The following is a 14,690-nucleotide window of genomic DNA, read 5'->3' as shown; positions in this document are numbered from 1 at the left end:
TAGTTATTGTGCAGAACTTTCTTTCAAGAGGAAAGATCTTGCAAACCTAGAAAACCCATAATCACAGAACTTGGGTTGGAAAAATAACCAATTACAACAGCAATTTACAAGCAGCAGGATTTCATTAATGTTTGCAGTTGGTGGCTAACAGCATCTCCATTAGTCTAACAAATTATGAAGCATTGTGAAGAGGTTTTGACAAGTGACCACAAGCTTGGACAAGAGGTAGGTTTTGGGAAAAGAGATTCAGGAGGTGCCATTGAATTATAAATTTTTCAATTGATCTTGTGTTTCAACACTTATGGGAGAGAGTTCCAGTCTATTCGTGCATCATATCTGAAGTATTGTCAGCACCTGGAAGCATAGTCTCTTGTTTGGGAGAACTGAGAAATTCTCTGCTCTTTGAAATAACATCAGGAAATCTTGCGTGCCCACCTGAGCAGACATTGTCATGGTTTGATTGGTTTGATGTTGCTCTCTGAAAGATTTGACTGCGGACAAATTTTGTGATCCCTTTGCACTGTCTTGGGTGGGTCAGGCTGGATTGTGTCTGGGTCTCTGATGTGGGAATTGACCCTACATCCATCTGTCTAGGTGAGTGTATATTGCATTGCTCCAACTGTTTCATACACACTGATGGTAGCTTCCTTTCTCCATGCAATGGATCTGACAGTGTTGGAGTAACCACCAAAATCTTTCAGCACCTAAAGCAAAAGTGTCCAGTTTGTAGGATACAGTAACAACTGGTGCAACATCTCGAATCTGTCTCTTTGGTACTAAGGATATTGAAGAATAACCTTGCAAAAGGTGTCTGGAAGTCCTCTTTATAATTTATTCCAGTATATTGCATAAATACAAATGTAACTGAAATATAGCTCAATTGTCAGATTTGTACAACCTCTGCTTCGGTATTTTAGCTTCAAAGGTTAATGTTGCTAGTGGTCATTTGTCAGGTGCTGAAAGTTAATTGGAAGGGAGGAGAGGTGAACCTCTCAACTCGTCAAGAGACTGGTTCTTTAGATTTAACCACTGTATTGATTCTATTCTCAAACTTGGCTGAGGGAGTGCTGCAATACTGGAGACACTGCCTTTCTCTGTGATGTTAAATGGAGTGTTCCACCTTGAGAGGCTGTAATAAAACTCTCTCTTTTCAAAGTGAATTCAGGCTTGCATCTGAAGAATTTTGTGTATGGAGATGATGAATTTTTAATGAAAACACTATTATTGTTTACAAACTCTGGACCTAAAAATTTGTAGGTTATAATTCTCTTGCATATTTAAAATTGAGGTTATCATCTCGAACAGCTATTCTCAACAGGTTCCTATGATCCCTTTATCACCACTGTACATTTCAGGGGGAAGAAAAACACACTGAAATGCTTAATGGGGGGGGGGGGGGCGAAGTGTATTGGGGGTAGGAGAGAAGTATAGAGGAAAACAACAGCTTCACAGGGAAGAGGCCCCATAAACCTTAAGATGGCAGCCACAGCCAGAAAAAAGTTAAGAATGAGTGGTCTAGAAGATCCTGTTTCCGATTCCATCTTGATGTGCAGGTCCCCCATCTTTGTTTAGCACCCAATTTGTTTTAAAATCCTTTTCAAGGATAATTTTTTAATGTCATTGTTAGCTTTCTGTGAATTTTTTCATGCGATTGGCTGCTCGGCCAGATGCTCGTCTCTTGAATTGAAGCCCAAAAGTGGAAGGTGTTGCTGAGGGGATTCTGTCAGCTGAGGTTGCTGGATATTTCTGGGAAGTTGATTGTCCATTCTGGACCTTGGGTGGAGTGGGTTCAAGGGCTGAATGGCCAATTCTTGTTCCTGTTTGTGTCCTTGCAGGAGTTGGTGCAACAGACCCTGATGAGATGGTGATGATGATGATTGCTCTCTCCAGCACTAACGAATGGTTCTCTCTGTGCCAGGTTGGTGAGTTAGACGCCGGTATCCTGGGCTGTCACTCTTGTTGCGAGGCCAGCGCCCCCCTCCTTCCCCACCCCGGTGTCCAACAGCGTGTGGGGTCTTGCCACACCGCTCGCCCGCCACACCACGGCCTTCACCTGCGTCCTCCAGTGTTTCCTGTGCGAGCCCACCTGCCTCAGCGCCTCGTGGAGCAGCCCGGAGTTCGCGCTGCATCCGGTGGCCCCCATGGTGAAGATGACAAGATCCAAGACGTTCCAGGCCTATCTTCCCACCTGCCATAGGACATACAGCTGTATCCACTGCCGGGCCACCTCGCCAACCATGACGAGCTCATTTCCAAGGTACTTGCTAACAGAAAACTGAGAGAGTAAAATTGAAATTAGGAAGTTGGGTGGCATAGCGGTTTCTGCAAAGCTGTTACAGCGTCAGCTATGAGGGTTGGGGTTCGAATCTGGCACTGTTTGTAAGGAGCTTGTACTTTCTCCCTGTGTCTGTGTTGGTTTTCCTCTAGGGCTTCTGTTTCTTCCCACTCTACAAAATGTAGTGGAGTTGTAGATCAAATGGGTGTAATTGGATGGCACATGGGCCTAAAGGGCCAGTTCCTGTGCTGTATGTTTAAATTTTATTTTAATTTTAAGTTCAGATCCATGTCATTCATAGGAGATGCCACATGAGAGCAGATGTCCCTCGAGGTCTGAAATTCAATGGGAATTCAAAGCTTGACTTGTTTTTGTGGGGGAAGGGTAAAGAGAGTTTCATCAAGGTGGGTAGATGAAATTACCACATACATCAGTAAGGTTGGTGAGGGATGAATCAGGAGGAACATTCCAAATATGGTAAGTGGATGTCCCAAGGTTGTATTTGATGTTATTTATGTACTCTGACAATAAATCTGAAATCTGAGGGTTGGGTTATATGGCCCTTCAAGTCTTATTAAGTAAGAACTCATTCCCAACTCTTTGAAATCTGGAAATTCCTTAAAAGTCTGGCGAGTCAAAGAAAGGAATGAAAATTTGAAGGATAAGAATATCAAAGATGAGTTATGGAATGTTTGGGTAACACCTTGTTTTAAAAAAAAAGGTGTGATGGGCTAGGATCAATTGATAAGGACTGAAAAGCATTTCACTGGTTCTTTTGTTGTCTCTCCTTCGAACTTGGATGCTAAAAGTATCTATTGATTTAAACTTTTTCCTCCATGTGGCTTGCCCTTGTAGTCTTTCATCTCTTGCAGGCAGTTTTTTATGAATGCGTGGACATTTTTAAGGAAGTTGAGTTGTATTTATATTAACACCTTTCTAGTTGGCACAACTAAGTTCTTCAGGTTAGTTTGCCATTCATGAAAAACTTGGCTGTTTTGTGCACAGCATACTACCACAAAAAAGTCAGATTATCTGTTTTGAATGATGTTGGTTTAATGATGATTATTTTAAATATTGGAAAGGTGGGCTTTGCTACATTATATAGGGTAGCATTGTGGGTTCTTCTGTCTCACCTGTGAGAGCAGAGGAATCCTAGCATTCCCTTAGCAACACTGGGAATATTGGCTGGCTCCAGTCCCTGAACTTGGATCCATGACCTCCTGACATCTGCTACCCGCTGAGCTGTGTTTGGCAAGTCTCACTAAATATACTCTAGTCAGCCTTAACATTCAGTATTGCAACAAAACAAAACTGTTGGCCACACTGGTTGCAAATAATCTTTGTGACCCAGAATGCAGGGCTCACAATAAAACGGCTGTTTCTATCACATTCTGTGCCTGCTGTTGTGGTTGAAAGGATTTTGCTTGCTTGAGAAAGAAAATAAATGTACATGAGTATTCAGTGTGCTGGTGCTTTTGATTCCTGATCTCTGCTCCTATTAATAACTTGGTGATAGCAGAGGACTGACTTTCTGAATGTTGGCTTGTACTTTAGTCAAAAAAAAGTGCGGTGAAAAGTCTGTGCTGCACACTCCTTCAAAATGATGCATGTTTCTCTTTTTAAGTGTTTAAAATAAAGTTTTTGCTAGTTCCATTTCTCTAATTTTTTTCCTGTAACTAGCACTTTGGTTTCCTTGCTAGTCTGACTATGGTCAGTTCCATGGTATTGTGGTTTCAGTATTAACCTTGGAGAACCAGAGGTCATGGACTCTGAACAACAAGTTCCAGAATTGAAACAGGATTGAAGTCTACTGCCAGGGTCAAAATGGCTGTGGAAACTCTATTTTTGTGTAGTTAACTTCATAGATGGGAAGAAAAAGCTTTCCTTCAGAGCCATGTAGGTAGTCTCGAAGTTTAGTCTGTGTCAGAAGCACAGCTGGCAATTTGTTCACAGCAAACAGTAATGTGATAATAATTCCATACACTGGCAGTGAAGTTGATTGAAGATAAATATTGGCCCAGGAGAGCAGGAAGAACTCCCCTGCTTTTTTACAAAATGTTTCTTTATTCGCTTAAGGGATGTGGGTGTTGCCGGCATAGCCAGCGCTTATTGCCAATCCCCATCTGCCCTTGTGAAGGAGGTGGTGAACTGTTCCACTGATCTACTGCAGTGTATTTGGGTTGGGAATTACAGCGATAAGACAATGCATTTTGAAATTCATGTGATGTGTGCCTTGGAAGGGAATCTGCAGGGGTGGGTTTCCCAAGTGCCTGCTACCCTTGTTCCCTTTGTCAGAGGTTGCTATATTTGGCTACTACTGGAGTAGCCTTGGTGATGTGACAGTGATTGAACTGTTTAGGGTGGGCATCAAACAGGCTGCTCTATCTTGAATGGTGTCTCTTATGAGGAGGGGCACCTGAATCTTCAATTTAACTTCTTGCCGAAGCCTCTGACATTGCAGGATCTGCTGTGTAGCACTTCTTATTTCAAAAATAAATATTCCTAATTAATAGCTGACTTAATAGTGGTCTACAAGATCCTGAGAGGCGTAGGCAAGATAGACAGTAACATCTTTCTCCCCAGAGTGGGAGTAGCAAACCCTAGAAGACATCTAAATAAAGTGAAGGGAGGAATGTTTAGGGGAGACATTAGGGATAAGTTTTTAAAAAAATTTACACAGAGCATTGTGGATGCCTACAATGTATTGCTAAGGGTGGAGGCTGAAACATTAGGGGAATTTAACAGACTTTTATCCAAGTACATGGATGAAAGAAAAAGAGGGTTCTAAAGAAAGGGTTTTTTTTTGATAGGAATGATGGGTTGGCACAGCATCAAGGGCCAAAGGGCCTGTACTATAGTGTTTTATGTTTTGTAATATGTACAAGAAATGCAAAATGGGATGTGGCTTTCGTTCTATTCATAACATTGTTCAGTCAATACATCTTACCATGTGCGTACAGTCACTTTGAGCAATATACCTTTCAAGCATTTGCAATGATGTTATATTAGACCCAGGGTGGTTGGCCCGTCCCCAAAAGCCTTGCACCTTGCTTCAGTGTGTCACTCGGTGTGTCCTCCTGTCACCTGGAATGTGCCAGGTGACAGCAGTAGTTTGTGAAAATTGTATCGTACTGAAGACCAAATTTCATGCAGAACAAAATTTGTCTTTCAGAGTTGATCCTCCACCTGCACTTGGTTTCCCTTGGAATAATTTCCTGGGAACAACCCATAGAGTAATCTGTGGCTCCACTGCTGAGCCAGGACCCATGCAGCCTTTTCTGGACCATCTTTGCTGCTATCTCAAGGACAATGAGTGTTGGGAGTGGGATTCTGACTGTGCGGAAAGGATTTGACATGGAGCAGTCCTCTCACTGCCACCCAGGCAAGGTCTTGTGCATGTTGGTGAGTTCTGGCATTCTGTTAAAGTAAAAACACTGAAATGCTGGAGGAACTCAGGTGGTCTTTTCAGCTATATTGCTGACATTTCGGGCTTGAGCCTTTCTTCAAGGACAGATCAAAAAAGGTAGAAGCAGGTTATGTCAAAGTCTCAGAATTCAAGCTTTTGGGGAAGAATCCAGACCAACAAAAGGTTGGATGTGATTTTTAAAAAAACTAGGTAGAATATATCCTTTCTCTGTGAAAGGAGACAGTGAATGGAGAGACGACAGGGAAACAGGGGGTGGGGTTAGCAAAAGCCAAATGTTGATATTAATGCCATCTGGTTGGAGGGTGCCCATTCAGAAGATGGGAGTTGTTCCTCCAATTTATGGGTCGTCTCAATCTGGCAGTACATGAGACTGTGGACAGACATGGGATGGAGAATTGAAATGGGTGGTAGTCTATCCTGTTTCACTCTGGAATTTTGTTAAATGGTTTTGAAATGTGCCTGAGGGGTCTATCCCGGGAAATCTTTTGTCATCCTGCAGGATATTCCAGTTGACCATTGCCTAATAGACGTGGTCAAAAGTGCCCACTGTTTCACAAGCTGAAGTTTTGGAACTTGGGTAGGACTTTAACCTTAGCCCTTCATCTCTGAGCTTTTGCCCATTGAATGAAGGACAAATTGGGTGTAGGTGATCCATAAGTGCTGGGTGGGAACATGGAAGTGGAACTTTGTGCTAGGGGATGAGGGGGGAAGGTGGTGGTGGCGTGGTTCTAGTTGCTAAATTTTGGATCCTTCACTGAGATCTTTCATTGTTGCTTGGCAGCCAGAGAAATTGTGGTGCTAATTTTGGTCTTGGGGGGGGCAGAAGAGCTTTTCCTACAAGCTGCAAATTTTCTTTTGGTATTCTTCCTCTGAAGCCTCTTGTAATTCCTGACCTCAACTTATCACTCTCCTTCTTGATTCTGAAGCCTCTGATGTTTCATTGTTGCTGCTCTGGCAGTGTTCCTGCATCACCAAGCTTCCTCCCACTCCCTGCCCCTCTCAGTCCATCACTGGAACCTTCTGTCTCATTACTTTTTATCCACCCGTGAGCAGTGGGGTCACTGGCACAGCCACATGGGAGATACTTGGTATCTTCTACTTGATGGCTGCAATAGGCATCAGTATTTTGAAAACTTGATCTTCTGCATTGAATAACGACTTATTACCTTCTGTTCAGCTGGGCATGGATGGGAGTACCTGTCACAATAAGAAAGGAATAGGGAGGACTGGTTAATATTAATGTGCACCAATTAGATCCACTGAGTTAATGAGAAAGGCACAGACTATTTGATTCTTGTCCTCAGAACCATGATACTCACCTGATGCATCAGGGCTGATGTTCATTTCTGTATAAATCTTTTTTAAATTGAATTGGCAGTAAAGTGAACAGACTAGCTTTTACAGCTGTATGCAAATTGTACTGTACAGTTACTATTGCACATTATGACAGTGTTGGTGTGACCTGGATTCCTTGTGTCTGTGAACCAAGAATGATTTTTGCCACCTTTCGGTGAGCCCAGACACTGGCCAATGCTACTTTCTTTCTCTTTCCACCATTCTTAACAAAATGTCAAGAGTGGGGCAGCATTCTGGGGAGTGTGTGTCTAGAGCAGCCATTCTCAACTTTTTTTTGGCTATAGCTCCCTTGGGATTCTGCTTAGTTTATGGGCCCCCCAAGTTTAACCATATAACAGTTTATGGCATGGAAACAGGCCATCTCGGCCCTTCAAGTCCACACTGGTTCACTCAAACAACTCCACTACATTCCCCCACCTATTCTCCGTCCATAACCCTCCAACCCCCTGGATATTATCCAGGCTCCTCTCTAGTTGGTTTCTTTCATAATTCACTCTGACGTGTAATTTAAAAAATATATATATATTTTTTGATTTCAGACTGTGCCCCATCTTAAATGTTCTGTGACCACCATGAGGATAACTGGTCGAGAATGTGCCTGGTGGTGAGAGTGTAATTATTCACTGACCAAAAGCTGAGGAATGTTTGAAGGCCAAGGAAGTTTCTGAAGAGTGGGATTAATTTCCCTGGCAAATGGCTATCCCCTTCTCCACATGCAAAGCTTTCATTCTCATTTCCTATGTTGTGTATGGGAACTTGCTGTGAGCAAATTGGCTCCTGCATTCCCTTAGTTACAGCAGTGACGACATTTCAGAACCTCAACAGCTGATGAGCTGATGTGATTGCTATTCATGGAAGAGCAAGGTTTTTGACCCCCACCAACCATATAACCATTTACGGAGTGGAAACAGGCCATGTCAGCCTTTCGAGTCCGCACCAGTTCACTAGAACAACTCCACTAGCTCAAACCTTCCGCTCTCAGCCAATAACCCTCCGACCCCCTCACCTCCATGTACACATCCAACCTTCTCTTAAATGACACCTGCAGTCGACTTGAAACCGCATGGTCCTCTTGCTTCGACTCTAGTTCAACTGATGACCCTTGCTAGGTCCCCACATCTATTGCCATCTGTCCAGTTCTACTGGGTGTAATCAAAATCTCTTAAAATAGAAGGAGAGGTAGATTTTTTAGATCTTTGAATTGAGGAGCATGTTTTTTAGTAGTTGGTATTTGAAACCTGCCAGTGGGATATGATAAAGTCAGATCCAGTTAGTACAAATTGGCCACACATAAAAGATAGTCCTTGTGCAGAAAAATGGGATTGGGGTAGATGGAATAAATGGTTGGTATGGATGTTGTAGGCCTGATTCTGGGCTGCGTGATAGGGCAATTATTATTTTTTAACCATGGGGCGTTCACTCACAGAAATAAAGGGTTCGAGATTATTTTTCATAATTTTATACAGACAGCACAGTAACAGGCCCTTTTGGAGCACGAGTCTGTGCCATCCAATTACACCCAATTGACCTACAACCCCCTGGTATGTTTTGGAGGGTGGGAGGACACTGGAGCACCTAGAGGAAACCCATGCAGACGTGGAGAGAACGTACAAACTCAAAGGGGGGGGGGGGGGAGAAAAAGTCACTGTATATGTGTGAAAAAGAAATAGTGTATATCATGGCTAATGTGATTTATGGTGTGAAAAATATTAAAAAAAAGAGAGAGAGAGAGAACGTACAAACTCTTTACAGACAGGGCCGGATTTGAACTCAGGTCCTGATTGCTGGTGCTGTAATCTTTTTCTTTGGCTTGGCTTTGCGGACGAAGATTTATGGAGGGGTAATGTCCACGTCAAATAGTGTTGTGGTAACCATGCTGCCTGATCTAATTGCAAGCAGTAATTCTCCTTGATTAGTAATTATAAGATGACGAACCCAGACCTGTTTTAACCAGTGGATTAGATATCTGTTTTGATTGTTTGCAGATCTCCAATGTGATGAGCTTTTGTTTTAATCATTTCTGATAATCTTAAATGGTCAAGACAATTGATTGCAATTCACTCCAGTTTGTGTGTTATTTAATCATTAAAGAGTTAGATTTCTGTCTTGTGCTATTGGTTAATATCCTTGTGATTTGGCTGATTTTTTTTTAAAAAAAAGTTGCCCTATCTTGCATTAAGCTTCAAAAAACAAGGACCCAGCACCCAAACTGAATGTGGCAAGGTACTGACATGTGCACCTTGTGCTTACATAGCAACAATTATGTGGCAGAGACTCTGAGGCAGTTTGTTTTTTTTCAATCCGCATCAGTCAAGTGAACATTACTAAGTATGTGATCAATCTGGCAGTGGTGTCGCCAGTTACAAAGTTGAAGTTAATTTGAGTGATGCCTTCAAGCACTTTCATAAAATCAGTGCTTTACTAGTTTATAATCAATGCTGAAGGTGAGGTTTATTGTCTTGGAATTGGCTCTGGTGCTCTGAGGGAGTTGCTGCCAACTTGAATTGATGGTTTTGCAGCTGAGTCTTGCTGGCTGACCTTGGAAGATAGTTGAGAACCTATTCTGCTTAGTGTGTGACTGAAGGAGAACCCCTTTTCTGAACCATTCGTCTCTCTGGGAATGTTGAGTTTGGCCAGGGTGGAGTGACAACAGACTACCCTGTCCTGATGAAGAGGCACTGAGCTCCAAACTGGGGGGGGGGGGGTGTCATATGATGGCTCCTGTGGGAGAATAGCCTGCCCCAATGACGAGAATAAACTCAGGAGTGTTGTTATCTCAACCTGCAACGTCACGGGCACCAGACTTAACTCCATTGAGGACATCTACATGAGGTGGAGTCTTTACCTCTATCCTCAAAGGCCCCCACCACCCAGGCCATGCCCTCTTCACTCTGCTACCGTCGGGAAGGGAAAAAGGTACAGGAGTCCGAGGATGAGCACTCATTGGCACAGCTTCTTCCCCTCTGCCATCAAATTCCTGAATAATCAATAAACCAAAGAGACTTATTTTTTTCTAGTAATGCCATAAGATGGTTATAACATGTATGTTTGCACATACATATGTGCTGAACATGCATCATGTGTCTGAACACGTATCCCTCCACTTGGCACCCTGGAGAAAGGTGAGCTGGTATGTTTCTACCAGGAGTTCACGTGGTTTGAAAGATTTTGCTTTTTATATATTGTTCCTCTCTTCAGATCTGCTACCCTGACCTGCTGAAAATTTCCAGTAGCTTGTTTGTATTTTCAGGATATTGACTTGCTTGCCTTCATTCCATCTGCTGGATACTTCATTAAAAACAAGCTGATTGCACCATAACATCAATGCTGTGTATTTAAGTAGCACTGTGGATTAAGGACCTGAGGCAGTTTGCAGGAGTGTTCCATTTGAGTCCAAACTGCAGAGGGATCAAAGATGATGGCATCTCAAAAGGAGCTGGGCTCAGGATTAGGAAGGAGTTGACAAGGCAGCCTCCTTTTTGGGGGTTAACAAAGAAGCCTATTGCATATCCCTATCAATAGGGTGCAGAGGAGATTTACCTGGATTGGAAAATGAGAGGCATAGATAAGGTGGACACCCAGCTCTGGAAAGCAAACACGAGAGGAGGATCATGGGCAACCTAGTTAGTGCAATGCTGTTGCAATGCCAGTGATTGGAACTGGGGTTTGAATCCTGCTCTGTGTGTAAGGAGTTTTTATGTTCTCCCATGTCTGCATGGGTTTCCTCGGGGAGGGGGGGGGGGGGGTGAGAGCTCTGGTTTCCTCCCACTGTTTGTGGGCCAAAATGACTTGTTACTGGGCCGTACGAAGGGAGAGAAGTTTAGGAGAGTCGTCAAAGGTCATTTTTTTGCACCGGGTTGTGGGAGCCTGGAATGCCTTGCCAGGGGTGGTGGAACATTTTAGGCATTTAAGAAACTCTTGGGCATATGGATGGAAGAAAAATAAAGGATTATGGGGTAGGAAGGGTTTGGTACTTTTTGGTAGATCGATACAACATCGATGGACAAAGGGCTTGTATTGTGCTGTTATGTTCTCAGGCTTGCTGACAGATGATGCATTTGCTGTATCTTAAAATTAGGGCAGGGCAGAGTCACAGCAGAATGTTATGAACTGGAAAATATTGCCAAAAGGCAATTTGGTGGCAACTGATAGGTCTGTAAAATTATGACAGGTATAGTCTCTTCAATCTGAGGCGCCTGCAAGATCACACCAAGACACAAGAGAAACTTGTCCGTGAACTACTCTTTGCAGACGATGGCGCTTTAGTTGCCCATTCAGAGCCAGCTCTTCAGCGCTTGACGTCCTGCTTTGCGGAAACTGCCAAAATGTTTGGCCTGGAAGTCAGCCTGAAGAAAACTGAGGTCCTCCATCAGCCAGCTCCCCACCATGACTACCAGCCCCCCCACATCTCCATCGGGCACACAAAACTCAAAACGGTCAACCAGTTTACCTATCTCGGCTGCACCATTTCATCAGATGCAAGGATCGACAATGAGATAGACAACAGACTCGCCAAGGCAAATAGCGCCTTTGGAAGACTACACAAAAGAGTCTGGAAAAACAACCAACTGAAAAACCTCACAAAGATAAGCGTATACAGAGCCGTTGTCAAACCCACACTCCTGTTCGGCTCCGAATCATGGGTCCTTTACCGGCATCACCTACGGCTCCTAGAACGCTTCCACCAGCGTTGTCTCCGCTCCATCCTCAACATCCATTGGAGTGCTTTCATCCCTAACGTCGAAGTACTCGAGATGGCAGAGGTCGACAGCATCGAGTCCACGCTGATGAAGATCCAGCTGCGCAGGGTGGGTCACATCTCCAGAATGGAGGACCATCGCCTTCCCAAGATCGTGTTATATGGCGAGCTCTCCACTGGCCACCGTGACAGAGGTGCACCAAAGAAGAGGTACAAGGACTGCCTAAAGAAATCTCTTGGTGCCTGCCACATTGACCACCGCCAGTGGGCTGATATCGCCTCAAACCGTGCATTTTGGCACCTCACAGTTTGGCGGGCAGCAACCTCCTTTGAAGAAGACCGCAGAGCCCACATCACTGACAAAAGGCAAAGGAGGAAAAACCCAACACCCAACCCCAACCAACCAATTTTCCCCTGCAGCCGCTGCAACCGTGTCTGCCTGTCCCGCATCGGACTTGTCAGCCACAAACGAGCCTGCAGCTGACGTGGACTTTTACCCCCTCCATAAATCTTCGTCCGCGAAGCCAAGCCAAAGAAAAAAGAGAAGCTAGGGTGGATGATCAGAATCTTTGTCCCAGAGTAAAAATATCAAAGCTGCAGGGAATGTTTTGGTAAGCTAAATGGGCAAATATTTTTGCACATAATGGTAGGTGCAAGCGAATACAATCCCAGATGGGTTTCCAGATACACACACATGCAGGGAATGGAGAGATGTGTGTTCTGCAATCTGCAGAGATTTCATTTAAATTGGGCACTGTATTTGGCACAGGCATTGTGGGCCAAATATCCTGTTCATGTGATGTACTGAACTGTTCCCAGATCTCTTAACTTTGCCTTTTTTTGGGCTGATGGGCTGAATGGCATTCTATTGGAAGATTCACATACTGGATTTGCACTAGGGGGAGATGTTTTATTGTGAACTGAGTGCAGTGTCATTGAAGACAGATGACTACTGGCAATCCAGAAAGGACAAAGGTCTGAAAATGAGTCCACTTCCTGTCTGTGGTGGAGGCAAAGGTTCAGTGCAGGCACTCATTTTGGAGTCACAGCTGGTATCTCCATCTGGCCAAAGTGGTGGTGGGATGCCAGCTCACAGTTCACCCTGTGACCAAACCCAAAGCCTGCAGTGAAAGGATTCTGAATAAAACTAAGCTCCTGCCACCTCCTTGCAGATTCTGAAAGATTTGGTAAATCAGTCCCCTAGATTGCCCCTTAGCCTCCAAGGATTAAAGGCCCCACCACACAAAATTCCCTGGTCAACACCTACCCTTGTCTCTTAAAATTAATGAGTGAAATCATTATTCCTGTCCATGGGAAGTTGTTGTATGCCAGTTTGCTTCAGTGCATTGCATATTTATTGGATATGAAATGTTTGGGCCTTCCCTTGTGAAGGCTGGTCAAAATGCAAACCTTCTGTCCATCCAACTGAGCAATGCCCTGACCTGGGAGTTCACTGGCAATGTTTCCCCACAAAGGGAGGATGTTGTTCTGCTTGTTGCTGATCTTCCAGGTGCTGGCTGCCTCAACGCAGCCACACTGGCCCAAATTGAAGCTGCTCACAATGTCTCCAATTGGTTAATGACATAATCTACTTTGGTGATCTTGGTGTGGCGATTGTACTGACATATGTCCATGTTCCGTTCTGGATGACCGGTTGTATCTTGGAATGCATATATGTCAGATACTTCGTTGGTGTCCCGGGGTCCTTGGGCTGGGCGCAGCAATCCTGAATCCTCTGCGCATGCATGGTGGGTTTGCATATTGGAGTTCGGTTGGTGCATGCATGAAAGTTAAGAGCCCTAACAATATTGAATTCACGCCCTTAACTCTTGCGCATGCGCCAACCGAACTCCAATATGCAAACCTACCATGCATGCCCCTACCGAAGTCTCACGTGTGTGCACAGGAATCAAGATGGCTGTGCCCAGCCTACAGACCTCGGAATGCTGACTAATAAGGCAAGTATGCCCTGAATCCCTGTTATCGTCAAATACAACATAAAAGCGTAAATTTTATATTTTTTCGTGTGTGTGTGTGTAAATTATATAAATAAAAATAAAATTCGGTCATGTGCAGATGATCATAAGTTGGGGAGTACCTGTATATCGCTTCATGACTTGAGGCGGGTATTTAACATCTGGAGGGGTCTGCCTTTTTGTGTTGTGGCTTGTGCTGCCACCCTATTTCTTTAAGTCTGCATTGCCAACCTTGGCCATAATGTATTTGGTGATGCCATTTGGCCCTTTCTCCTTCAGTCTCTTTTTCAAAGTCTCATTAAATTTCATGTTCACTTTCATGGGGAATTGTAGAGGTGTTCTGAGGGATTAAAAATCTTTGAGGGGGTGGTAAGAAGCTCTTCTCCCCACCCCTGTGCATTGGCATGGAAGAGGCCTGGAACACATAGGGGAAACCCACACAGTTCATGGAGAAACTGCAAACAGAACCAGAAGTTGGGATGGATCCTGGGTTTCTGGAGCTCTGACCAGCAGCTCGACTGGAACTGGACTCTGGGGGAGCAATGCAGGGCACCGAAACTGGGAGAACACACCTGTTGTGAAGCAGTCAACACAAAAGGATAGTGACCAGGACAGAGGACCAGCGATGGGCTTAGCTGGGTGGTGACCATTGTGGCTCAACAACTGAAGGACCCATAGAGGCTACAGGCAGTTAGCGTCTTTTGATTGAAGGTGTCATGGAACAGATTGTTGAGGGCAAAAAGGGCTCCCAAAGGCCTTCAGGCACTTGAGGCTTCTTAATAGTGTTGAAGCTTTGGATCTGGAACTCTGGTTGCTGACGGTTTAAACTGGAGGTCGTGAAACTGCAGAGGCTGTGGGAGTGGTGGAGGCAAATCCACAGAAACACAGTGACGAAAGGAAGTCTCTTTTGCTTCTCGTACTATAAAGGACGCCAGGCAATGATAATGGCCACTCTTT

The 14,690-nt window shown here is 44.2% G+C and overlaps 1 protein-coding gene across 1 annotated transcript in view; it reads left to right on the top strand.

The window, feature by feature from the left end:
* Positions 1–1,948: 1,948 nt before the first annotated feature.
* The window catches only part of ypel2a (yippee-like 2a), a 28,062-nt gene continuing 15,320 nt past the window's right edge, over positions 1,949–14,690 (top strand). Inside the window, 2 exon segments of the mRNA XM_069911948.1 lie at positions 1,949–2,220; positions 2,223–2,257. Of these exon segments, the coding sequence (XP_069768049.1) occupies positions 2,142–2,220; positions 2,223–2,257 (114 nt within the window). The 5' untranslated portion in view covers positions 1,949–2,141.

Source organism: Narcine bancroftii, chromosome 14 (assembly GCF_036971445.1).
Source record: "Narcine bancroftii isolate sNarBan1 chromosome 14, sNarBan1.hap1, whole genome shotgun sequence".
Classification (NCBI taxonomy): Eukaryota; Metazoa; Chordata; class Chondrichthyes; order Torpediniformes; family Narcinidae; genus Narcine; species Narcine bancroftii.
Note: the sequence above shows the minus strand (reverse complement) of the source record. Positions and strands in the feature narration are given on the sequence as shown.